At 39.9% G+C, this 27,905-nt stretch overlaps 1 protein-coding gene across 6 annotated transcripts in view; it reads left to right on the top strand.

The window, feature by feature from the left end:
- Window positions 1-27,525, top strand: part of bcor (BCL6 corepressor) — a 376,656-nt gene extending 349,131 nt beyond the window's left edge. For all 6 annotated transcript variants that reach the window (XM_068040646.1, XM_068040645.1, XM_068040650.1 and 3 more), the window contains 7 exons: window positions 1,763-2,097; window positions 10,564-10,836; window positions 15,675-15,841; window positions 16,748-16,893; window positions 19,469-19,546; window positions 24,039-24,186; window positions 26,489-27,525. In XM_068040646.1, the coding sequence (XP_067896747.1) occupies window positions 1,763-2,097; window positions 10,564-10,836; window positions 15,675-15,841; window positions 16,748-16,893; window positions 19,469-19,546; window positions 24,039-24,186; window positions 26,489-26,777 (1,436 nt within the window). In that variant the 3' untranslated portion in view covers window positions 26,778-27,525. The remainder of the gene's footprint in view (window positions 1-1,762; window positions 2,098-10,563; window positions 10,837-15,674; window positions 15,842-16,747; window positions 16,894-19,468; window positions 19,547-24,038; window positions 24,187-26,488) is intronic.
- The last annotated feature ends 380 nt before the right edge of the window (window positions 27,526-27,905 follow it).

Raw genomic sequence — 27,905 nt, 5'->3', positions numbered from 1 at the left:
CAGGGGACAACTTTGCACTGGTTGGAGTCATACCTAGCACAAAGGAAGATGGTTGTGGTTGCTGGAGGCCAATCATTTCAGCCCCAAGACATCGCTGCAGGGTTTCCTCAGGGTAGTGTCCTAGGCCCAACCATCTTCAGCTGCTTCAGCAATGACCTTCCCTCCATCATAAGGTCAGAAGTCGGGATGTTTGCTGATGATTGTTCGATGTTCAGTACCATTCACAACTCCTCAGACATTGAAGCAGTCTGTGTCCATATACAGCAAGACCTGGACAACATTCAGGCTTGGGCTAATAAGTGGCACACGTGCCAGGCAATGACAATCTCCAACAAGAGAGAATGTAACCATCTCCCCTTGACATTCAACAGTATTGCCATCACTGAATCCCCCACTGTCAACATCCTGGGGGTTACCATTGACCAGAAACTGAACTGGAGCAGCCACATAAATTCTGTGTCTACAAGAGCAGGTCTGAGGCTAGGCATTCTGCGGCAAGTAACCCACCTCCTGACTCCCCAAAGCCTGTTCGCCATCCGCTAGGCACAAGTCAGGAGTGTGATGGAATACTCTCCACTTGCCTGGATGGGTGCAGCTCCAACAACACTCAGGAAGCTTGACAGCACCCAGGACAGAGCAGCTTGCTTGATCGGCACCCCATCCACCTTAAACATTCACTCACTCCACCACCGATGCACAGTGGAAGCAGGGTGTACCACATATAAGATGCACTGCAGCAACTCACCATGCCTCTTTTGACAGCACCTTCCAAACCCACGACCTCTTCCACCTAGGACAAGGGCAGCAGACACGTGGGAACACCACTACCTGCAAGTTCCTCTCCAAGTCACACACCATCCTGACTTGGAAATATACCGCTGTTCCTTCACTGTCGCTGGATCAAAATCCCGAAACTCCCTCCCTAACAGCACCGTGGGATTACCCACAACAGATGGACTGCAGCTGTTTAAGAAAGCAGCTCACCACCACCTTCTCAAGGGTAATTAGGGATGGGCAACAAATGCTGGCCTTGCCAGTGATGCACACGCCCCATGAAAATAATAAAAAAACAACTCCTAGTGAGGCCATTAAGCTTCTGGCATTGAAGCAAGGACGGCTGCACTATGTTGCTAATATCGTCGTTATCTGACACTTCCTGACAAGTAACTTAACCCAACCTGCAACTTATCTCATACTCATCAGTGTGAAAAAGGATGTCCTTCCTCTGCCACAAATGCTGCAACAAAACTTCAACTGCCTCATCTGTAGCAGGGGCCTAGTTGCGACCATAACTGCTTACTGACATGGTTCCTTGCTCTGAGAGCTAATTCCACCCACCCTCCACCCAAAAGTGCAGAACTTTCCACCCACTAATGAGTGATCAACCAATCACAGGCATTAATTATGATTTTCCATTCTATGTTAATATACCAAACCCAAAATTGTAGGCAGTTTCAGAATGGATGAGGCCGGACATTTGCCAACATTTCACTGCCCTGCTTATATTGGGTGTCCCAAGTTGATGCAAAAGTAATTTGTTCTCTTATCTGTGGACATGTGTCTTGAATAAATGTTCCTTAATTCTGGAACACTGTATTCTGCAGCTGACCACTGAGTGTTCTCACATCTATAGCATGATATAAAAAATTTAAAATGTGGTCAGTGTTCAAATTATATAAAAGGACAGTACCAACAAACTAGTCAACTGCTAAGTCTAAATTTCAAGAACTGATTACTGAAAGTTATGTGAACATTTTTTTAGGTTTCTGTACACCTCCAGTATCTCCAAGGAAAAGGACAGTTCCATCTGGTGCAACAAGCAGTAACTGGCAAGTACAGCAAAAAATCAGCGCACCAGTGTCGCGATCGTCAGCTAAACGACAGAGAAACAAGGAAAGCCGCAAACTGGGTGTCTTGTGTTCTGGAGGGGAAGAGGATCATCTATATTCACCAGTTTCACCAAAGTATTCAAACACAGAACGAGAGAAACCTTCAGGAAAGCGCCAGTGTAAAACAAAACACCTAACACGTCAGGATAGAAGAAGGTCATCACTGACAGCAGATGACTCAACTGATATTGAGAGCTCAGAAGACAAGGTACAAGCTTAATTTATTTGTATTTTTGTGCAAGATATGCTGTGTAGCAGGCACGGGCATGGAGCATAGCCCCTGTAATGAATTTGCATCATCCTTGGGTACAGATAAAGGTCGCAATAAGATTGGTTACTTATTTATGCAATGGCAGACTGTGTGGAAACACCCTCAGTAATATTAAAATAATTAATCAAATATTGGTCAGGTATCATATGGCCAAGCTCATCTGCATTACACTAATCGATATGGTACTCAACAAGGGGAGGTCGTGGCATAATTGTAATGATGCTGGACTAGTAATCCAGAGGCCCGGGGCTAGTGCTCTGAGGACATGGGTTTGAATCCCACCATGGCAGATGGTGACATTTGAATTCAATTAATGAATCGGGAATTAAAAAGTTAGTCTAATGGCGACCATGAAACAAACCATTGTCGATTGTTGTAAAAACCCATCTGGTTCACTAATGTCCTTTCAGGAAGGAAATCTGCTGTCCTTACTTGGTCTCACCTACATGTGACTCCAGACCCAGAGCAATGTGGTTGACTCTTAAATGGCCTAACAAGCCACTCAGTTCAAGGGCAATTAGGGATGGGCAATAAATGCTGGCCTAGCCAGCGACGCCCACATCCCACACATGAATTTAAAAAAAATCCAGACCACACAGGTTCCAGATCTTTGATCTGTGCTGAGTTATCTCCAGTTGATCAGTACTATTGGCCTCAGTACCATTAGACTGGGAAGGGGAATGATTGGTTTTCTGCTCCTGAGTGATCCTAGCTCAAAAATATTTGTTGCCATGAGGTGAGGTATGCCCCCAGTAGTTGAGTGCCTTGACAAAACTCATGGACACTTGAATGAGGTATTAAAATGCTACTCTTGAAATGTACCCCAGCATAAATTATCACCTCTTGGGAGACAGGGAATGAGAAACCTTAGATTAGATACTGTATAGCCTAGAAATTACCATAGACTGTATTGGCCGATAAAAACTCTCCCCCTCTCCCTCCCTCTCCCTCTCTCTCATTTTCTCTTGTATGTTTATTGGGTTAGCATTTCTGCTAGGAATGTATGGTGAATGCAATAAATGCTCAATGGTCATCAGCAACAGTAATGTTTATGCTTTCAAAAAAGGCTTGCCTACTGTGGCAGTGTCTCTTTCTTCATTGATACATTTGACCATGTACTATTGGAGTACATAGCTTTACATGTAAAACTGTTATAAATAATGTTTGTGTTCTTAAGGTATTCTTAGATTTTTCACAAACTTTGCTATTATTCTCACCAGACGCTGAGTAAAATTCCTTTCTAAACTCAGTTACCACTGAGGGTTAGGTTTCAGTGGAGGCCCTCGCAGTTTTTCTCTTTCTCTTTACCGTTGCCCATTAACATGCCACAGGATCATAATATACCAAATGCTGCGAATGGAGGCAAGGAAATCTTCCTTGATCTAGTGCTGCCAGATGCACTTAATCTTATTTTTTGGCACTGTATAAGCTTCACCACAACATTGTAGTTATTGTCACCAAAATAGCGGTGCAGCAGAAGTACTACATCTTCACTTCTAGTATTGTTAGGTGTATAAATGAACATTTTTGTTTTGTGCATTTATGTTTTTTTAAGAATATCATCTAAGGGAGCAATGCCCTTTGAAAAGGAATATTTGCATTTATATGCATTTATTACATTCTCATAGAAAGCATTTTTAGTACTCATTTAGTACTTCTACTATACCCTGTGAGTCCACTGGGCCTGTCCTTCAAAGTATCCTTCAAAGATTCAATAACCACAACAACTAGCCTCAAACAACTACAACCGTCCTCTTATTGTCCTGGATTGAAATGGCAAACAGCTCATTAGCTTATTGGTGATGTTTTAAAAAATCCCTTCTTTGTCACAATGGATCCAGCATGTGGCTCTAAGATAGATCCTAAACTTTTGTGAACTCACTTTCATGTAAAAATAACACTTCAATGTAACTCATATCCATACCCTTTCTGTGGAAAAATGGTTGAAAATTTGGAGATGCAACATAGGCTAAATAAAAAGTGTCACTGTGTACTGTAATAGTGAACTGTACAAGATAGGAAAGTCCCAGATTTAACCCTTAGTCTGTGATGTGTTAAGCTGTTTTAGTCAAGACAACAGTAAGAGTGCTACCTTGGTGTCCTCAATTTAGGGAAGGAGAAATCAGCGAGGGTTTTCATTCTTGATTACTAAATTGGTCGCTCCTGAAAAGTCTATGTGTATAGAATTCACAGGAGGACAGCATTGGGCTCAGCTTGAAGAATGACCACTTGGTGACAGACCAGAGGAACTGTGGTGGCCCTGGAACCATATACCCTTTGGGGTGGGTGTGGCAGTGGACAGAAGAAGAGAAAATATACTATTGTGTTTAACTTTTCTCTACTGAAAAGTTCAATATTAATTCTTTTTTTCCACCTAATCTAATGCACCTGTCAGATATTAAGATGGCTTGGCTTTCAAAAATGAAAATACTAAATTTTACTTCATCTAATTTTTAAAATTGTGTACAATTATTTTAAAATCTGGATAAAGAGGTTTGTTGTGTCATACATTTTGAAATCATTTCATTTGACGTCCGGTGGAAGTTACACATGGATGGAAACAATTAATGGTAATTACACACTTTAGCATAAATTTCCTGGTTCCTTGTTTTCGTGGTTAGCTATTCTGTATACACATCTGTAGGACTTGTTTGATTAATGTGGAACAGAACTTGCTATGGATCCAATTACAAGGCATACGCCACTTCCACTATTTTCCGTGTGATATTTGTGATATACCACAGAGGGTGGTAGTAGATGGAAAGTATTCAGCCTGGAGCTCGGTGACCAGTGGTGTTCCGCAGGGATCTGTTCTGGGACCTCTGCTCTTTGTGACTTTTATAGATGACTTGGATGAGGAAGTGGAAAGCTGGGTTAGCAAGTTTGTCGATGACACGAAGGTTACTGGAGTTGTGGATGGTGTGGAAGGCTGTTGTAGGTTGCAACGGGACATTGACAGGATGCAGAGCTGGGCTGAGAAGTGGCAGATGGAGTTCAACCTGGAAAAGTGTGAAGTGATTCATTTTGGAAGGTCGAATTTGAATGCGGAATACAGGCTTAAAGACAGGATTCTTGGTAGTGTGGAGGAACAGAGGGATCTTGGGGTCCATGTCCATAGATCGCTCAAAGTTGCCACCCAAGTTGATAGGGTTGTTAAGAAGGCATATGGTGTGTTGGCTTTCATTAACAGGGGGATTGAGTTTAAGAGCCGCGAGGTTATGCTGCAGCTCTATAAGGCCCTGGTTCGACCACACTTGGAATATTGTGTTCAGTTCTGGTCGCCTCATTATAGGAAGGATGTGGAAGCTTTAGAGAGGGTGCAGAGGAGATTTACCAGGATGCTGCCTGGACTGGAGGGCACGTCTTACAAAGAAAGATTGAGGGAGCTAGGGCTTTTCTCATTGGAGCGAAAAAGGATGAGAGGTGACTTGATAGAGGGGTACAAGATGATGAGAGGCATAGATAGAGTGGATAGCCAGAGACTTTTTCCCAGGGTGGAAAGGGCTATCACCAGGGGGCATAATTTTAAGGTGATTGGAGGAAGGTTTCGGGGAGATGTCAGAGGTAGGTTCTTTACACAGAGAGTGGTGGGTGCGTGGAATGCGCTGCCAGCGGTGGTGGTAGAAGCAGATACATTAGGGACATTTAAACGACTCTTGGATAGGCACATGGATGATAGTAGAATGAAGGGTAGGTAGCTAGTTTGATCTTAGAGTAGGTTAAAGGTTCGGCACAACATCGTGGGACGAAGGGCCTGTACTGTGCTGTACTGTTCTATGTTCTATATTTTGCCATGTGCTTCCATAGGGATAAATGGTTAGGGATATGCTGCATGATAATGTTTTTAAGTTCTTTTTGAGGAAATAGGGCAAATTTGTGAAAGACTAGAACACAGCAAAATTTAGTATAATCTGGAGACCTAAGTGGGATTGAAGTTCAAATATATATTGTGAATGTTTTTCTGCATAATGGGAAGCAATTCCTCCTCTTCTGCCACCCGGTTCCCTCCCTTATTTATCCCTTTGGAGTTTGTTTTTAACATTGCAGAATGAAAAAATTAACATTTTACAGAATTTTTAACTGGGGGGAGAAAGGAGGCAAATATACTATTGTCCATACTATGTACAATTTATTTCGCATGCTTATAATTCAGGCTATACAGATAACATTCAGTGCAGATCAGGATAACCAAGAGTAATTGTGATTTTCTTGGGTTAATGGTAATAGTTGCCCAGATTCAGTTACTATATTATGCTGGACACTATTATGGATTACATAACACATGCAGAGCTTTTTTTGATTACAAAAAAATATAGGTGAGTTACCTCCATTTATATCAGCTTACTATAAACTTCTTTGTCTTGCAGCTCAGCCCAGTTCTGAGAACAAGAGGTGGGAGATTTTGCTTCACTAATGTAATAACAGTAGTTTGCACTTGGCCAGTGTGACTCATAGAGCAAATTTGCAGCTGAAGTATGAATAAGGTTTCAATGTAATTTACTGAACCGTTAATTAGAGATAGATTTATGTTGGATACTCAAATTGTATATACAGTTTTACATAGTATCAGGTGTTTAATAATACTGAGTAATTCCATAATTCGGTATTCCATAATTTTTTTTATTAACTAAAGGTTTAAATCAGATATGGCACACCTTTCTTGTGAAGGAAAATAATAGAATTTGAACATTTCTCATACTTTGTGCCCTTTAGTTTCAGTATCTAAAGCAATCTTGATTAAAAACTGAATAAAATGCTTTTAATAGAATTTTCTGTTTCTGGTAACATAGAATGACCGGCTGTCACCCAGTGTCAGTGACAATTGAGCAACATTGGGCAGAAATGTCAGAAGTGTGCTATAGGTCTTGCTTTTTCTGACACAAGCAATATTGCTGGAGGGTGAAAGTGATGTGTGAGCACTAAAGAGCTCAAAACACGTGATGCAGTAATTAAGGATCATAATTGTTATTTAGTGGGGCTCATTTCATATTATTGTATGAATGCATTTTAATACAATGCATTAATCTTGCCAACAGGTGTTAAGGGAGAGGCTGCTAGAAGAAAGTTTATGATTTGAGATTGAGATTTCCTTTCCACTTTCTTGCTTTGTAGCTACTACAGCCACAGTTCTAATAGCATTAAACATGGTAGAGGAGGACGAGCCAGAGCAGGAAAGGCCTGCCACATATTAAATGGCATTTGTGGCATGATATTAAAGCACTTTACTCCACTGCATGGTAGGTCTGCTATACCAAGCACTGCTACCTTGCAATGGCAGTAGAGATGTGCTTAAGAAGGCTGTAACTGAGCAGGGTAATGAGAGTAATTGACTCAGCTATGCCATCTCCTACATGTAACAATGTGGCCCCCGGTTTATATGTACCAGACTCCTCCCAGACTAGTGTTGGGGTCAGTGGTCCACAGATGTATCAAGGAGGCTACGGATGTGTTATTAGCAGAACCTACACTTTATTCCTTTCATCACTGACTAAAGGCTGCAGCATGTAAGAACAATACATCCAACAGATTTGCTGAATTTCCCAGAGAGTCATCAGTTGCTCTTATATTGCCATTTAGTACCTTGAACACAAAGAAGGGATGAGCGTGGAATTTAAGCTTGTTTCACCCGTTTTTGGGGCAAACAAATTAAGGTTTGGAGAGATTAATTTCATGCCTGATCTCCCTGAGAAACGCGTGGGCTGCCAAATTGAAACAGGTTTCAGGCATCTGGAATTTGCAAATCAGGGTCCTACCACTGGTTTTAGGACCCCAGTGCAAAGTTGGAGAGCAAATGGTTGGATGTAAAGAAATAATACTGCTGCTTTTCCATTGGCTAGCTCATAAACTGCAAACAATATATACTGTAAACTAGCAGGAATATGTAATCTCAGAAACAGTTTATCCATGAATATTACACCAACAATTTCTAATCTGACATCTTTTTTAAATGTAATAAATCTGATCAACTAATAGGAAGTTATCAATATGAAAATTTCACTATCTGTAGGGCTGTTTTGTCACTTCTAGCATATGGCTAATTTATTTGGGACATGCCACTCAACTTTTGAAAAACCTATTTGGGTGTAAATTTTATGATAGCCACCTCTGCTCTCGGGATTTTTCAAACTTATTAAACTTCTGAACATTTAATTTTAATTGATACTGGCACCATAATTAAACTTTATGGAAAAATTCTAAACTGCAAATTTTACAAAATTATTCTTCCAGATGTATACTCCATGATTTTATGTCCCATATTTATGAATGGAAAATTGAGGAGTGCACACCCATGATTTCCTAATATGTAATGCTATTGACAAGACTTTGTGCACGTTTGTAAAATCGACCTTTAAGTATTCATAGAATTAGAGAAATTGCAGCACATAAGGAGGATAATTGGCTCATCATTCCTTTACCAGCATTACCTAGAAGTATCTATTCTAACTCTATTTTCAGTGCCCTTTTAAATTTTTCCTTTTCAAGTACCTCTGTAATTCCCTTTTAAATTATGTAATACTCTCAGCTTCAGTAGCCATTTGTGGTAAAGCAGTCAATCTTCTAATAAGCTTTCATGTGAAAACATTTCATCTGAGTTTCCCATTCATTCTTCTACTCATATTTCTGACTTTGTTTTAAGTAGGATCTATCATTGGCCCATCTTCATCTACGTGATGCTCTTTAGGAGACATCATCCAGAGACAAAGGGTCAGCTTCCACATGAAAACTAATGATACCCATCTCTATTTCTCCACTACCTCCAATCACAGATTGACCCCACAACAAACTTCATATACTTGCCATTGACTACATCCTCCTGCTCCGCCACTGTCTTTCAAATTGAATTAATCTGTTCCCAACTTTCTTGTCCTATGTCCTGTTTGACTCTGGACTGAGCTCCTGACCTCATATTCTCTCTGACCGCAAAGACTACCAACTTCCACTTCGGTCACATCACCTGTGCCCACCACTAACGTGAAATCCTCCTTAATGATTTTTCACCTACAGACCCATCTGTTCCACTTCTCTCCTTGCCTGTCACCTATCCTCCACCCTACATAAAGTTTAGCCTACCCAAAACTCATGCTCGTATCATATCCCGCACCAAAGGCTACCAACATATCAACACTGTCTTGCTGACTTACATTAGCTCCTGGTTTCCCCAACATCTCCAATATAAAATTCTGATCTATGTGTTTTAATCCCTTGATGGCTTTGTCCCTCCATACCACTGTAATCTCCTCTAGCCCTATCACCACAAGTCCTCCAATCTCTGATCTTTCGTGCTTCCCCCTTTCAACTCACCATAAACTGCTTAGGTACCATGCACTGGACTCCCTACCAAAACCCCTCTGCTTCTTCATTTGTACTTTCTCCTCAAAACCCACCTCGTTGACCAAGCTTTTGGTCATCTCTCCTAATATCATCTCCTTTGAGTCAACATGCATTTATTTCTGATGACACCTCTGTGAAAAACACTATATAAATGCAAGTTATTTTTGTTTTCAAAATAAAATTATGCTATTACCAGACTTCTTTTATCTTATTTTGAATAAAGTCCTAAGCTGTAGCTTGGTTTCCTAGGGTCGTGTCTTAGGGAAAATATTAGAAGCTATTTTTAAAGACGTTATGGCAGGGCATTTAGAAAAATTCAAGGTAATCAGGCAGAGTCAACATGGTTTTGTGAAAGGGAAATCATGTTTAACAAATTTATTGGAGTTCTTTGAGGGGGTTACATGTGCTGTGGATAAAGGTGGATGTATTGTACTGAAGTCATGCATTTTCCAGGCCGGGTAGGTGGGCAAGTTCCCTTTGCTAAATGTTATTAGTGAACCAGTTGAGATTCTATGACACTCTGAATCTTTCATGGCTATTTTTCTGGTGCTCATCCACAAATTAGCAAATTTATTGAATGCTGTTTCACAGTTTGCCATGAGGAGATTTCAACCCATGACCTGTGGGTTGCTAGTTTAGTATCAAAACCACGATACAACCATACCCCCATTTAAAGTGTATTGTTAATGACTATTCACTAGATCTATCAGCTTTCCTATGTTCACCTGGTTTCAGCAGCTTTTCTTGATTACCTCTTAAGTGTTTCACTTTTGGGCTGAGTAATATATCATTCTAAAATTGTGCACCATTCATGATCTCTAGCCTAAATAACAGCAGTGCCGGCACTTCAAAGTAATTTGTTGTATTGAAATTACTTTGGGATGTTTGAGAGATATGATAAGGCATTATGCAAATATAAGTTTTTGCTTTATTGCTATTCATCTAACTTAATATGACTTTTTTCTGAACTAAGCAGAAAATTTAGATCAAATATTTGCATAGTCCTTATATTACCAAACTAGCTCAGCGGCCTCCATTCCATTAACAATTTTTTTGATTGCTTATTTACAGCAAACCAGTGTGATCAGGAATTCTAGAAAACGCCCATCTCTGACCACAGACACAGATTCCACACCAAAGAAAACATGTGAGCAGAAGTCTTCTGATCGTTTGTTGCAGATTCCATTATTACAGCAATCCTCTCGGCCCTTGACTGCACAAGCAGTCAGCTCTCCACAGGAGACAACTACAAGTCGTCCCATGCCACCAGAAGCACGCAGACTCATTGTCAATAAAAATGCTGGTGAGACTTTGCTGCAAAGAGCAGCACGTCTAGGTTATGAGGTAAGTTCTGTATTTAAAAGCAGGCTGTTATATGATTAAGAATTCTTTCATTTTGTTTTCTGTCATCAGCTAAAGTCATAAAAGTGATAATTGTGTTTTATTTGGAGAAGTTATGTAGTTTAATTTCTAGCAGATTAATGTATCATATTTGAATAGCCACAATAAGTTTGATTGTTTAAAATTGACGCATATTTAAACATAGGATTTGTAGCAGTTTACAGTGTTTTTCAAGAGTAGATCAATTATATTTGTATACCAAATTGGCATATAAGTTTAGACTAAATACCTTAAATATTGCAACATGCCATACTCAATATCTCAATCAGTATCCTATACTCTAAATATCTTAAATATGCAAAAATCCGAATAAGATTTAAAATGTCAAATTGTCAAGTTGTGACTTTGTGGTTTTGTTATACATGGTAATTTTTCTAACTAAAATATTTGGATTGTGCCAACATTAAAGGTCACTCAAACAGATAATTTAATAACAGAGAATAGAAACTTCTGCTACATTGCTGCATTACAATTCAATGAAAAATAACTTTTTTTATAGTCAAAACAATATATAATGGCATCAGGAGTGATAGGAATCATAATCAGTACCTATCATAGTTTTCAATATATTTAACCTGTCATTTAGTCCTTAGTTGATCCATGCTTCAATGTTCTGCAAGGGAATAAAAACTTCCTTTGGCTCTGCCAGCTAATTCACTACCTATGTTACCAAACTATAAATCAGATAGGGAAATATCATTAGCATATAGCTAACCTGTGGTTGCTCAAATAGAAATATCAGTGATAAAATATATCAATGTTTTGAAATTTTTAATTAAGTAGTGAATTTCTCAGCTGGTAACAATAACGAATGCTCCTGGTGCTAAGCTAAGTAGTGTACCATGCCATCTTTTGATTCTAATATGAAACAGCACTGTTTTCCAGTTTAAATCATATTTCCAATCAGAGTACTGATGAGATCATAAGGGATAAGCTTCCAGTCTGGAGCTTTAATGTGAGTACTGTTGCAAAATTCTGACCTGAGCTGCATCCAGTAAGATTCTGTCAACAGCAGGGCGTTGCAAATTCTGAGACCCCTTGTAATGTCTTAAATGTACGCTTTATGAATGTTTACTGACTGAACCGAAATTTTGAAAATTATGCCAAATTAACAAGATCACTAGTCTTATTTTTTTACGTGGCCATCACTTAATGAAACTTATTAAATTTTACCATGTCACACTCACCAGATAGATTCTGTTTACTCTAGACACAATATGTTCCAATTTTCTCTATCATATTTGCATGTATGTTACAATGATCCAAAAGTGTGTGTCTACTAGCTTAAGGGGTGAGAGTCACACCATGTAAATATAATATGGTTTCAATGTACATCCTGATGTGCATTTAAATCAGGAGCATTTTGTTGACTATTGCTATGATACAAAGCAGTACAGTGCTACTGCACTTTTTAAAATTCATTTGTGGGATATGAGCATCACTGGCAAGGTCAACATTTATTGCCCATCCCTATTTGCCTTTGAGAAGGTGATGGTATGCTGCCTTCTTCAACTGCTGCCATCGATGTGGTGTAGGTACACCCACAGTGCTAACTTTTCTGTAGTGGTGTGATACATTTGAGTGGCTTGCTACGCCATTTCAGAGGGCGGTTAAGAGCCAACCACATTGCTGTGAGTTTGGAGTCACATGTAGGCCACACTGGGTCAGGATGTTAGTGAACCAGATGAGTTTTTATGACAATCTGGTAGTTTCATGGTCACCATTACTGAGACTAGCTTTTTTATTCCAGATTTATTAATTAATTGAATTTAAGATTCTGAAGGGGCTTGACAGGGTAGACACTGGCTGGGGGATCTAGAACATGGGGACACAGTCTCAGGATAAGGGGCCAATCATTTAGGATTGAGATGAGAAATTTCTTTACTCAAAGGATTGTGAATCTTTGGAATTCTGTACCCCAGAGTGTTGTGGATGTTCTATCGTTGAATATATTTAAGGCTGAGATAGAAAGATTTTTGATCTCTCAGGGAATCAAGGGATATGGGGAGCGGGTGGGAAAGTGGAGTTGAGGCAGAAGACCAACTATGATCTTATTGAATGGTGGAGCAGGCTCGAAGTGCCATATGGTCCTGCCAGTATTTCTTATGTTGCTGAAAATAGAGACATGTTGTCGAAGCTTTTCATCTTGCACTCATCAGGACAATCCGCAAGAATACCAATGTAAGGGAAAAGAACAACCAATCAGCACTCTCTTCTCATACAGTATAAAGTTTTGTTTTCCTTTACATTGGTATTCTTTCCGATTGTCCTGATGAGTGCAAGACGAAAAGCTTCAACAACATGTCTCTATCTTCAGCAATACTCAAGCTCTGTACTACCAAATGACTATTTCTTATCTTCTTAAATTCCCCCAGCTGATGTGGTAGGATTTGAACTCATGTCCCCAGAGCATTAGTTCAGGCCACTATTCCAGTAACATTACCACTACACTACTGTCCTATTTCCTATGTCCCACTTGAATGACCTACATGAGTCTATCTCATTGGCTGTGGTGCAATCAGGAATGGGCTTTACCTACTTTCTACTAGGACTTTTGCAATGAATTTTTGTCACTAAAGTTACAAGTTCAACATGAATGATATAGCACAAGAAGGACTTTAATGAAATCTGCTAGTTTGGCAATTACACAGATGTACTGAGAGCTATATTGATTGAATAATTCTGCTGGTTAACAGACATTTTCAAATCTTTATTAAACTTTCACGAGTAGCGTGCCACAGATAGTTTGAACCAAAAAATGTTCCTGGATCATAGGGATAGGAATAGGCCATTCAGTCTTTCAAAAAGATCATGGCTGATCTGTATTTCAACTTTATTTATCCGCCTTCGTTCCATATTTCGTTAGACCCTTACATAACAAAAATCTATCCTTTCATAACATCACTACTATCAGGAGGTCACCAGACAACTCCGAACACTGTCTTGCTTCCTTTGCTGTTCCTTAACTCTACCCATAGTGTTTCTATTGCTCACTCACCTTTGCTGAAATACCTTTTTACTGCGATAATCGTGTCTATTATCAGTATTGCAACACCACCATACTAATAGCAGGCTGAATTTTATCAGCCCCTCGACGCCATGGGTTGCAACGGGGAGGCCCATAAAATGCTACCAGGAGAAGCTCGCCTTGACCCACGACACCGAGAAGGTCCCACCGGATATTAGCGGTGGCAGCGAGGCCTTGGTGCGGCCCCCCTTCCGCCAAGCAGTAGGGCCTTCATTAAAATATTAAAATGAGGTTAATTAACATTCAAATTAACTTGACTGCCAACGGCGGCCGTCCCACGTCGATTTTACGACTATTGGAAATGACTTGCATGCCTTTGGAACTCCACTGGATTTCCAAGGCGAAACACTGGTGGGGAGGGGGGAGGAATAAAATTATCAGGGTGGCAGGGAGAAGCGAGGAGAACACTTATTATTGGTTGCAGGGATGGTGGGAACGGGTTGAGGGTCAAAGGGAACAATTTTTGGGAGGGAAAGTTCGGGACATCAATAAAAGTTTTTTCTGGGGGGAGCAGGCAATTTATAAACAGATTACCCATTGGCGGGTGGGAGATGGGATTTAAAGTTGAATTAAAATTTTATTTTTCTTTCTCAGAGACCGGGACCTTTAAAAATTTAAATGTTACTGAAGGGCTTGAAGCCCTTTAAAAATGGCATTGGCGGCTGCGCAGTGGGGCCGAACACCGTAGCGGCCACTCCGCCCCCTCCATTTAAGTGAGCCCCCGCGCATAATATCGCAGGGGCTCGGCAGCAGCACTTCCGTGTTGGAATGCCGCCACTTTCACAGTGCGCTGCCGCAGAGCACGGCGCGCTGATAAAATTCAGCCCAGCATTTCAGGTCCACAAACAGGTATTTTTATGTTAGGTCTTTCACATCAATTAAAAAGCTTAAGTGAGTTTGGATATGTTTGCTAATCTAAATTAAACAACTTGGATCTATTACAAAAGCAAAATACTGCGGATGTTGGAAATCTGAAATAAAAACAGAGACTGCTGGAAATACTCAGCAGGTCTGGTAGCATCTGGAGAGAAAAACAGAATTAATGTTTCAGGTCAATGTCCTTTCATCAGGATCTATTATCCTACTGGAAAATAGATTTCTCATCATAACAAATTTGGAGCTTAAGATAACCTTTTAAACATTAAGAAGTTCAGGATCTAATCATAGTTTGAATTTTGTATTGAAATGCTGAAGTTGCTTTTGGGTTGGCCAGCTGATAGCTCTAATTAGAGTGTTTTCTTGTAAGATGATGAGAGACATGGATACCAGAAAAGTGACTGCAGTGCAGTTTGCTGATTAGCAGCTTACTCAGGAAGCACTTGCCTTGTTTGGCTTATTAGAAGAGGCTTATTATAGAGGTTGTTCCCCTTGGTAGTTGGTGTTAAACTTAGTATGCCAATAATTTTTTCAACTGTTTGGTTAAACATCTGTAAATTGACATTACTATATTGCCAGATGCAGCCTAGTGTAAAGCTACTTGCCAGCCAAAATAGTATTTCTGTTTTTACAAACTGCTCAGAATTCATTTGTATATGTCATTTTATATGGATTCATTTGTGTGGTGAAACATTACTTCATTAAAACAGTCCCTGGTGCAGAGTGAGATTGGGTACAATTTTGTAGGTATTTTTGCATTTGAAATAAAGCACAAGAATAAGGACTTATAATCTTATTTCCCTGTCACGTTCTTCAAGAACTCCGCCACTTGTTTCGTGTAATGTAAATTAATTCATTTAATTTTTTTCTTTCCTAGGAAGTAGTATTGTACTGTTTGGAAAACAAGGTTTGTGATGTAAATCATCGTGATAATGCAGGTTATTGTGCTTTGCACGAAGCCTGTGCCAGAGGATGGCTCAGCATTGTATGTCACCTTCTAGAACACGGAGCTGATGTTAACTGCAGTGCACAGGATGGAACAAGGTATATATTTCCTTGGGTTACTGGAATCACCTCATAACATTAGACTAAATTCCTTGTGTTAAGTAAGCTAAGCTAAACTGTGTGGTGGCTATTCAAGCTTGAGCACTGAAGTGGTAGATGCAAACTTTAATCTTGACTCTTGAGTAACTTTTTATCCAAGCAACTGATGTTTGTGGTTTTCAGTACAGAGAAGTGTATTTAGTTCACTAAAATGGAAATTAAACGATGCCGTTTAAGCCGAATTCCTTCCTTAGTAATTACTATGACTAAACTTGATGAAAGAAAATTTGGAACCATAGTTTTTTTGCATTTGGTTTTCGCCCTGCAATCTCTTTTGGTGATTCTTGTTTTGCTTACCAAGGTAAAGAGTGTTGGGACCAAGGAATGGAGCACAGTCCCCATTGCAAGCGCCAAGCTTCAGCATCAAGTACCTCAGCAAATGCACTGCTTAGTGATGCAATAAATGATACAAATTAGGCCATTCTCTATATTCAGTGTTTTCATGCTCCTGCTGAGCAGCTGCACTGAGCTGCAGCCCAAATTCTGCAATCTGTGCTCCCATTGAGTGCAGCTCCCTGCTGAGAACTCGGTATTGCAGAGTCTACCGATAAGTGTGTCTGTATAAAGTGAATGTTGCCACAGTATTCAACCATCAGGGCATCACAACAGAAACCAGTCCTGTCCACACATGAACCTCCTGGGGAATAAAATTAGCCAGAAATCCATGCCAATATGCTATTTATTGATCGCTAATGGAAAGTGCATAGTTATGAATGGGATTAGTTTCTGCTGTGATGTCTTTTTGGTTGAATGGTGTTCCAATATTCACTATCTATATACATAAGATTTGCATTTATATATTTGTCCACCATCAAATTAAGTTTTGAAATGTTGTTTCTATTGAAGGCCTATCCATGATGCAGTAGAAAATGATCATTTGGAAGTGGTTCGGCTGTTGCTTTCATACAGCGCAGATCCAACCCTGGCCACGTACTCTGGTCGAACTATTCTAAAAATGGCACATAGTGAAGTGATGGAAATGTTTCTCGCAGGTATGTTCAAATTCTGGTCATTAACCCTTTGAATCTGCCCACTTCAATTAACTTTGTTGAGTAGCACTTTTCAACTATGACTGTGAAATTGCCTTTAATGTAAACTTAGCAGCACCATGATGAAAATAATTTGATTCAGCCAATTATAACAAAGGTTATACGGACAACTTGCTCAGGCCCCTTTGACAGCAGCTTCCAAACCCACGACCGCTATCATCTAGAAGGACAAGGGCAGCAGACACAAGGGAACACCACCACCTACAAATTCCCCTCTAAGTCACACACCATCCTGACTTGGAACTATATCACCGTTCCTTCATTGTCCCTGGGTCAAAATCCTGGAACTTCCTCTCTAATAGCACTGTGGATATAACTACACCACATGGACTGCAGCAGTTCAAGAAGGCTGCTCACCACCACCTTCTCAAGGGTAATTAGGGATGGGTAACAAATGCTGGCCTAGCCAGTGACACTTGCGTCCCAAGCACGAATAAAGAAAATCCCTAAACCAATACTTGTAATTTAGATTAACTGGTTATTTATCTAATTGCTATTTGTGGGGCCTCACTGTGCTCTAACTGTTTGCTGCATTTGTCTATATAAGTCATCTCAAAAGTAATTAATTAGCTGTCAATGCTTTGGGTTGTCCTGAAATGTGCTACATAAATTCTCACTTATGAATTAGTCATTGTTAATTGCTATTAAATCAGATAATAGAGGTCAGTCTTGTGGGAGCTAATAATGTAGTTGCAGCACACTGGCATTGGAAGCACTGCTGCTCCGACACTGTGTGCACCAGTAGTGCAGGCAGCACACTTCGTCAGATAATACAAGGTCAGCTATTTGGCATTGGAGCATAGCACTGCTGGTGCAATGAGCTTGGCGTTGATGAATGCTCATGGAAGGCAGTAGGCAATGACAGGGATGGTTCAGGTGGCCAGGATAGGGTGCATTGATGTGCATGATTCTGTGTATATGATGACATACCAATTGCATATTGATGGAGTGGACTGCTTTCTTTTCAGGAAGGGAAGGACATTAGGGGTGGTGGTATGCATTATGACATATGTGCCAGTGGGGCCATGAAATTTTGGAAATTGAAATAGACTGTGAAAATGTACAGGTCTCGCCATTAGGTTTCTTTTCCCTTTGGAGAAATAGATTAATTGAGTAATGTGGGTAAAATCGGCATCTATGACCTACATGAAGCAACTGTGCACTGCAGGTTAGGAGATTTTGATGCTGTACCCAGCTGTTAGGAAGAATCTAGTTATGTACTTGTTCAAGGCAGCTGTTATTTTAAAAGGCACTGGCACAGCCAACCCTGCCCCATAATTGCTTTGCATGTCTGGCTGTGGGAGTGTGCACAGATTTGTGTTTTTCTCCTTAAGGATTCATATTCTTCACATGCAGGAGTCACTAGACTGTTCGGGTACAATTGCCTGACCCTATACTGAAGGGTGGCAGGATAAAGATAGGACCTAACTGCCAAAGATGCAAATGCTTCTGTTTGGTATCCTTTCTCTGAACCTCATGTTCCTCTTCAAAGTTTTGTAAATGCAGAGAGACCTGTATATCTCTGGAGAAATGAGCAGATCCAGCAGATGTCTGAAACCTTTAAGAAGTTGCCTTTATATTGTTCCTCTGACCTGAATTAGGTTTGTGTGTGTATATATATAACCTTTATTTGGAATTAATCTGAAAAAGCCATATTTCAGATCAGTTTGGTTAAAATTATGAACTGAGTAGACATTTTTTCTGTAAATGGTCCTATGCAATAAAAATGAAATATAGATTTTGAAACATCTGAATTTCAATTATTGCACAGATCCATTTTTATTTTAACTTGGAATAAATGCATGATTAGCAGGGATTCTAAATTCACAGTTGTTTTACCTGAAGGGATGTGTTAATGGACATACCCTCAGGCGTTCATCTGAAAAATACAGTCTGTATCTCTTCAAAAATTCACCACTGGGCTAGGTGCTAAAACTTGGTAATCCTTTCTTCTCAGCTGCTGCCACCCCTTCCCCTCCCACTGCTCCACTAAAAGCAATTTGTGGCATAGGCTACTGAGAGCTGAGTGTAAGCAAAGAAACAGAAGTCTCAGAAATGTCACAAAAAATGGTGTACTACTTGCTATGTAATTATATTTTACATATGAACATACAATCATGATGCCTCATGCAATACGAAGCAGACACTCCCTACCCACCTCACCAAAGCTATGTTATGACCTGGGAGAGGTGAATAACCACGTGAAAAAAAAACTCCAAAGCCAATTCAGGTTGTGGGAGGGGCGGGAGGGAAATCTGAAAAATTCCTCTCTGAAATACAGGAATTTCAGCCATAATGGACTTTTTAATATCTGGTCCAATAAACTGATACTTTTATTTTTGGCCTTGCGTCTTTTTTGGATCAGCCTTTTGCAATCTCAGACTGCACAGTTGGGATATTGCACATTTCACTGCCGTGTTTTGTTAACATTTTTATGTACTGTTTGACACAACTACAATGAGCAGCTGCTCTGCCTTCAGTGTTTTGACCAGTTTGTGTGTTTTTACCCTTCCTCCAGAGTATTTTGCTGACTTACAAGGTCGAAGCAACGATGACCCTGGTTTGTACTGGGATTTCTATGGCAGCTCTGTGTGTGGTGAGTGATACTCTTATGCAAACTCCTGTGTATGGAAAGGAATACTGTAATTGCAGCAGAAAAGTGAGCATTCTAAAAACAGAAAGTTAAAGCTCTGTACTAATAAAGCTATGATGAATTGATTTAACTATGCAGTTAAAGCATCTTCCTTCCACATTAACTAATTTGCCTATATATAGTCTAGTTTATGGAATATTATTTTAATTTGCATCTGTTTTTGTGACTCTCAATTTCAAGAGAAGTGTTTTCTAAAAGAAAAATGTCTCCGATTTATTGGATTATAAAGGTTATAGTTAGTCTGCTAATTAAATGCTGGAATTTCAACTTGGGAGGTTTAAGTTTGAATCCCAGCTTCATTTGTCTGAAGAACACATTTTCTGATATCAGCTGCACCACTTTGGGAGGAAGGGAAAACTGGCCAGGAAAGGGAGAAATCCCTTTCATGTACCAAGTGCACCTCCTAGCAGGTCAGGTATGAATTAGGGACCATTCTGCTCTACAGTAAAAGGGAATATTTTGCATGTAATTTGAGAGGAGGCAAATTAGAGATGGAAGGATGAATTGCAAAGACTGTTCTAAGTAATCATTCTATTCAAAATCAACCAAAATTCTGGGTACTGCCTGTGTGGAGTTTGCAAGTTCTCCCTGTGTCTGCGTGGGTTTTCCCCGGGTGCTCCGGTTTCCTCCCACAGCCAAAGACTTGCAGGTGATAGGTAAATTGGCCATTGTAAATTGCCCCTAGTGTAGGTAGGTGATAGGGAATAAGGGATTACTGTAGGGTTAGTATAAATGGGTGGTTGTTGGTCGGCACAGACTCGGTGGGCCGAAGGACCTGTTTCAGTGCTGTATCTCTAAATAAATAAAAAAAACAGTACTCAGATTGACAAAAGATGGGAAGTGGTGTTCCACAAAGATTGGTGCTGGTACCACTGTTGTTCACCATTTATGTAAAGAATTTGAACTCGAACCGGGAGTACAATTTCAAAATTTGTAGACGACATTGAGGGTTTGGTTAAAGCAGAGAAGGACTGCAACAAAATATAAGAAGACAATGGCTGGGAATTTGCAGGATTTTTGACAGTGGCATTCTCTGTCCTTAACCCTCTGAATCTGACCAGAACTTCAGGATTTTGCAAAAGCAGAAATCCTGATGTGGTCAGTCATTCACTACTCCACCACTGGCTGTGCAGTGGAACCACCCCTGCCAGCAATCAGCGTCTGCTCTCATATTGCTGTCGGAAGCCCCAGAAAAAGTTAAGCCTTGTTAACAGGGAACTGAGTAATAACTACTGCAGAACAATTGAACTAGCCTTGAAAAAATAATTTTATATTTTTGGAAGGTTCTTAAATGTCTCCATTATGATTAATTGCTAGATTTTTTTAAATAATGGAACTATTTTTAAAATTTGTTCATGATAGTTCAGTTTCTATGTTAACCCCTTGTATAGGTCATAGAGTTATTTACTGCATGAAAGGAGACCATTCAGCCCATTGAATCCATGCCGGCTCTCAGCGGAGCAATCCAGTCAGCCCTGCTTGATCCCTGTAGCCCTGCAAGTTTATTTCCTTCAAATGCCCATTCAATTTCCTTTTGAAATCATTGTCTCTGCCTCGACCACCCTGGAGGGCAGCGAGTTCCAGGTCATTACCACTCGCTGTGTAAAAAAAGTTCTGCTTCACATGCCCTGTGCATCTCTTGCCCAAAACCTTCAATCTGTGTCCCCTAGTCCATGTACCATCAGTTAATGGGAACAGTTTTTCCTTGTCTAACTTATTTAAGCCTGTAATAATCTTGTACACCTCTATCAAATCTCCCCTCAATCTCCTTTGCTCCAGGAAGAACAACCCCAGCTTTTCCAATCTAACCTTGCAACTAAAATCCACCATCCCTGAAATCATTGTGGTAAATGTCCTCTGCACTCTCTCAAGGACCCTCACATCCTTCCTAAAGTGTGGTGACCAGAACTGGACACAATACTCTAGTTGGGGCCTAACTAGAGCTTTATAAAGGGTCAGCATAACCTCCTTGCTTTTGTACTCTATGCCTCATATTTATGAAGTTTCCTTCTTTATTCCGCACTCTGGAAAATTTTTTAGAAAAATGTTTTGATTAGTAGCACTTTTCATTTTCTGGTTAGCTATCTGTGAGAATTCTTAACATGATTGGCTGCTTGGATAGCTTGATGACATCACTGCAGCTTCATGCTGGGAATTCCCATTAAGCTATACTACAATCAATTGCATGTTGAGAGAGTTAAAGTTCTCACCACAGAGATCGCTAGATCTCTCAGTGAGTCTTTCTTCAAAGTCAGCAATGAGCAGCCAAGCTTTGCCGCTGACCCTAAAATCTGGGCTATTAATAAATTTGCAGAATGGGCGTGTAATTCGCAAATGACCCTAAATATAGATAAGTGTACATGTGGTAGGGAGAATAAGGCAGCCACATACTTCTTGGAAAATAAGTGTCTAAATGGGGTAGAGGAACAAAGAGATCTGGGGGTACAAATACACATCACTAAAAGTAGCAATGCAGATTAATAAGGATATAAAAAACACAAAAAAGCATTGGGCTTCATTTCTAGAGGGATAGAATTGAAAAGCAAAGCAGTTATGTTAAATTTGAATAGAATCTTGGTTAGTCCACACTTGGATTACTACAGACAGTTCTGGTCACCGTATTATAAAAAAGATATAGAGGCACTAGATAAGGTGCAAAAAAGATTTACTAGAATGAGACCAGAACTGAGAAGTTATACCTGTCAGGAAAGATTGAAAAGCCTGAGGCTCTTTTCTCTAGAAAAGAGAAGACTGATGGGTGACCTGATAGATCTTTAAGATTATAAAGGATTTGATAGAGCAGGTATAGAGATGTTTCCAGTTGTGGGAAAGACCAGAACTAGAGCCATATAAGTAAGATTGTCACTAATAAATAAATTCAGGAGGAGCTTCTTTACCCACAGAGTGGTTAAAATGTAAAACTTGCTAACACGAGGGTAGGTGAGGTGACCAGCATAGAAACATTTAAGGGGAAGCTAGATAAGCAGACGAGAAAGAAAGGATGGGGTTTGATAAAGAAGGGTAGGAGGAGGCTTGTGTATGGCATCAGCATGGATCTGTTAGGCCAAAAGGTTTCCATTTGGCAGTTGGAAACATTCTTAGAAAATACCGTATTGATTTTCAAAAATACACATAAAGATGAGAGCTTCTCCAACAACTTAGTGGGTAAGCACACTGCTCAGAGTGAAGCTGAGCCACATAGACCCAAAAGGTACTGAGTTTGATCCAGACTGTGCCAAGTTACCTGATCTCTTCTGGATGATGGAAGCAGAATTGCAAATGGCATTAAGCAGAATTTCAGTAACCTCACCTGGGACGTGTTGGGGTTCGAAGGGGACAGAATCAGATTTGACTCTGATGCTTTCTATGGTTAACTGATCAACTGACTGTAGATGAAAATGTTCACTTAGGCGAAGTACTGAGTGGTGGATATTGACAGTGGAACAATCAGCTAGCTTGAACCAGTGCCTTCAGGACAGGATCAGATTGAATTTGGAATAAAAATTGATAATTAAAGATTATAGTGGAACAGTTTGGTAGCTTTAATGGTACAGTCTTGAACTCTGAATTTCCCCAAATCTCAGTCAACTTCCTGGTGATAGAGAACACATTCTAGTTTGGAAAGGTAATTCAGCTCAAAGATGTGTGTGGGCCCACATATATGGCTTATTTGAATTATATATGTTAGTGCTGATAACTATAGAGAGGTCTTCAGCCAAGGAAAGATGACATTCAGCATGATTAAGAATCTTGCATTTAGTGGCTGGAGAATTTTCACAACTGTACAAAATATTTCAAATGTTAGAAGTATTTTTTCTGGATTTTGATTATTGTGTATCAATCTTTGAGTTAGTCCCATGTGTCTAAAACCCAACTTTGAGTTGAGGTTTGTAGAGACACTTGGAACTAACCCGTTTGAGCTGGGACAGCAATGCTGCTCTTTTGGGTAGAGGATGTCCATCAACCTAAACACAAGAATATCTTAACAGCTGCTTTCTAGGTGGAACTACCACTGGCCAGTTGAGAATAGGTAAATCTCATTTCATTTATTGCAAGCAGGTTTGAATGTTAACTAGCTTTGGGGATTTGAAACCGAAACCCCAGATGTCTTGTGAGTGCATGTTGTCCCTTGCCAGTGGGACTTTAGCAATATGATTTTATCACATTATTTATATTGCTTGAATGTGGTCTGTGAATCCAACAAAAGTTATTTTCATTAGGATTATTTGTTTTATTTGCTTTATCAGTGATTTGATACCTTAAAGCCATGTCTGCATATGACAGAAATTTTTTTTTAAAAATAGTGTGCTATACAGTTGAGATATATTCTGTTCTGATGCTACTGAAAAATATATTTTGTTTTATAATCTGACAGCCATAAAGAAATTGTTTGTTCTCTTCTTCAAGTAACCTTTGGTGTCTTTTGTGATTCCAGAACCAGTAGAAGAGTCTGGATTTAATGTCTTGGCTGATCCACCAGGTCCTAGTGAGGAGGAAGAGGAGTATGATGATGTTTTGGAATTTGAGTTTTCTGATACCCCTCTTTTACCTTGTTACAACATTCAGGTCTCACTCTCTCAGGGGTATGTGTTCTACAAAGATTTTTGTTAAACTATCTTGATTATTTAGCTATCAGTAAATTCTTTTGGGCCTCCTTATCTCGAGAGACAATGGATACGCGCCTGGAGGTGGTCAGTGGTTTGTGAAGCAGCACCTGGAGTGGCTATAAAGGCCAATTCTGGAGTGACAGGCTCTTCCACAGGTGCTGCAGAGAAATTTGTTTGTTGGGGCTGTTGCACAGTTGGCTCTCCCCTTGCGCCTCTGTCTTTTTTCCTGCCAACTACTAAGTCTCTTCGACTCGCCACAATTTAGCCCTGTCTTTATGGCTGCCCGCCAGCTCTGGCGAATGCTGGCAACTGACTCCCACGACTTGTGATCAATGTCACACGATTTCATGTCGCGTTTGCAGACGTCTTTATAACGGAGACATGGACGGCCGGTGGGTCTGATACCAGTGGCGAGCTCGCTGTACAATGTGTCTTTGGGGATCCTGCCATCTTCCATGCGGCTCACATGGCCAAGCCATCTCAAGCGCCGCTGACTCAGTAGTGTGTATAAGCTGGGGGTGTTGGCCGCTTCAAGGACTTCTGTGTTGGAGATATAGTCCTGCCACCTGATGCCAATTATTCTCCGAAGGCAGCGAAGATGGAATGAATTGAGACGTCGCTCTTGGCTGGCATACGTTGTCCAGGCCTCGCTGCCGTAGAGCAAGGTACTGAGGACACAGGCCTGATACACTCGGACTTTTGTGTTCCGTGTCAGTGCGCCATTTTCCCACACTCTCTTGGCCAGTCTGGACATAGCAGTGGAAGCCTTACCCATGCGCTTGTTGATTTCTGCATCTAGAGACAGGTTACTGGTGATAGTTGAGCCTAGGTAGGTGAACTCTTGAACCACTTCCAGAGCGTGGTCGCCAATATTGATGGATGGAGCATTTCTGACATCCTGCCCCATGATGTTCATTTTCTTGAGGCTGATGGTTAGGCCAAATTCATTGCAGGCAGACGCAAACCTGTCGATGAGACTCTGCAGGCATTCTTCAGTGTGAGATGTTAAAGCAGCATCGTCAGCAAAGAGGAGTTCTCTGATGAGGACTTTCCGTACTTTGGACTTTGCTCTTAGACGGGCAAGGTTGAACAACCTGCCCCCTGATCTTGTGTGGAGGAAAATTCCTTCTTATGGCCTCCTTATCTCGAGAGACAATGGATACGCGCCTGGAGGTGGTCAGTGGTTTGTGAAGCAGCGCCTGGAGTGGCTATAAAGGCCAATTCCTATCAGTAAATATGGGCAGTCAATATGTGACACTGAATGACAAACTGAGAAAAAAAAAGCAGCTAACTTTCCCTCCTTTCCATTGACTTGGCATATCATCCATGTGCTATGACTGATATGATAAACTCATTCCTTTGGGGAGACTATTGTGAAAATATGAGCTGGTTCAAATGTAATTAATTGGTTCAGATACCACCTTAAACATTCACTCCCTCCACCACCAGCATGCAGTGGCAGTAGTGTGTACCATCTAGAAGATGCACTGCAGCAACTTGCCAGGGTTCCTTCGACAGCACCTTCCAAGCCCATGACCTCTACCACCTAGAAAAACAAGGGCGCCAGACGCATGGAAACACCAGAACCTGCAAATTCCCCTCCAAGTCACACACCATTCTGACTTGGAACTACATTGTCGTTCCTTCACTTGTCACTGGGTCAAATTCCTGCAACTCCCTCCCTAATAGCACTGTGGGTATATCTAAACCACATGGACTACAGTGGTTCAAGAAGGGGGTCACCGCCAACTTCTCAAGGGCTTTACATACACACACATCTACTTACCTATCTATCCTATAGTCTTGCATATATATCACACTTACTTCTGGTAACATTTTCCGCATTCTATTTTCCGCACCACTCTTTTGGTGATAAAGCCTTCATTATAGAATAGCTTATTCTCTGATTCACCATGGGTGATCTGTAGAAACTGTAACATGCAGTGGGTCATTAGAAATGTATATTCCAACATTATGGCATAAGTAAATGATACTGAACATATATTAGCAGAAGCATGCCAGTCTTGTTTGTAGCAACAAGCTGGATTATTTGTTACAAACTTGAGAAAAGCATTTTAAAAATTGTTATCTCAAATTAAGATTTTTGGTTCTAAATGTATAACCTATCAAATCAACAGATAATATAATTAAGCTAAATTTTGTAAGTTATATCCAGTTAGTAGATAGTCTTCTATACTACAAGACTATTCTTACAATTCTAAGACAGTATGACTCATATTAAACTTGCATTATTTTCTTTCTTCCTTCTCCATGACAGTCCCCGGAACTGGCTGCTATTAACTGATGTATTACGGCGACTAAAAGTATCAGCCCGCATCTTTTGCTCTTCGTTCCCTCATATTGAAAATGCCACCATTTCAGAGGCAGAATTTTATAGACAGGCTTCTTTGAGCCAACTTTTTACCTACCCAGAGAATTTTGAAACTCGTGACATTGACAATAAAGAAACACTGGAACTGGTGGAATTCACAAGCAAACTTCAGGAACTGTTGGGATCATCTGTCACCTACCTGTATGCTGATAATGAGGTTGAAACATACTATTAACTGCTAAAGGAATATTGGCTGCTGTTCCTACATTTATGGCCTACATTCAAGAAAAACAAGACTGTGTAAATTATGTAAATGATGTGTTATTTCATGGATCCCTGTGTTTGGAAAATAACACTATTCTGAATACTAAATGACAATGTTGTCTATGTTCTTGTACATTTGAAAGCTAGAATTCCATTTTGGATGGACTTGTGAATTTTTCAAAAAGAAATCTCCCTGTTTATAAAATTTCTTTTGTATGCTCTCTGTTTCTTATCTTTCTGTAAATGTATTTTTCTGCTTTTTGGCAGGTAGCCCAAATTAGGAACGTTTTTCCTGGCACACTGCATATGTAAACACATTCATTTGATTGTTATTTTATTTTATTTTTTTTTAAAGAAGCACTGATTTTAAGATGGTGTCCACTTTCAGATCAGTGGTCCCTGTCACATGATCTGTTTAGGAGGCTTGGTTGTGTTGAGGCACTTCACTTTATTGTTTACAAAGTTACTTGCCGTGGTCAGGTACACTTGTAAGATAATGAAAACTGTATCCTTGCATCAGAAGAACTCTGACTTGGATTCACTTTTAGATAACCACACTCAGACATCACCCAGTTCTTTATACATACATATATGTAAACATGTTTTACTTTTTTGCTTTTATTTAAAAATGAATTTAAAATATTTTTTCTGTACTTTGTACAAAAAAATTATGAAATTTAAAATTTTAGAGGATTGTACAATAAAATCTGTTTTGTCAAGAGTGGAGTTATATACTGTGGATGTTGGGGAACTAAATGTTTCTGATAGTTGTACAATATTTTAGAACATCTGTTTAACTTTGTAAGTAAAAACTGCTGTATATTTAGGTTTATATTTTACAGTGACAAAAACAATTTTTCCTTAAAACAAAAGCCAAAAAAGGAAATGTCTGGTAATAAAGACATGGTTTGATAAAGGGATATGAACGTGCCATATTACTCGTATGCATGTATTATCACACAATCACAAGTACAGCATTGGAAAATAACAGTTCTTTTTAAATTTAGGTACCACAACTACAACAGAGACCAGTAGTGTCACAGGTCCATATGAAAAGAAAGATGCCAGCTCTTTGAAAGATCTACTTTATTGCTCCTCC

Source organism: Heterodontus francisci, chromosome 10 (genome assembly GCF_036365525.1).
Source record: "Heterodontus francisci isolate sHetFra1 chromosome 10, sHetFra1.hap1, whole genome shotgun sequence".
NCBI classification, from domain to species: Eukaryota; Metazoa; Chordata; class Chondrichthyes; order Heterodontiformes; family Heterodontidae; genus Heterodontus; species Heterodontus francisci.
Note: the sequence above shows the minus strand (reverse complement) of the source record. Positions and strands in the feature narration are given on the sequence as shown.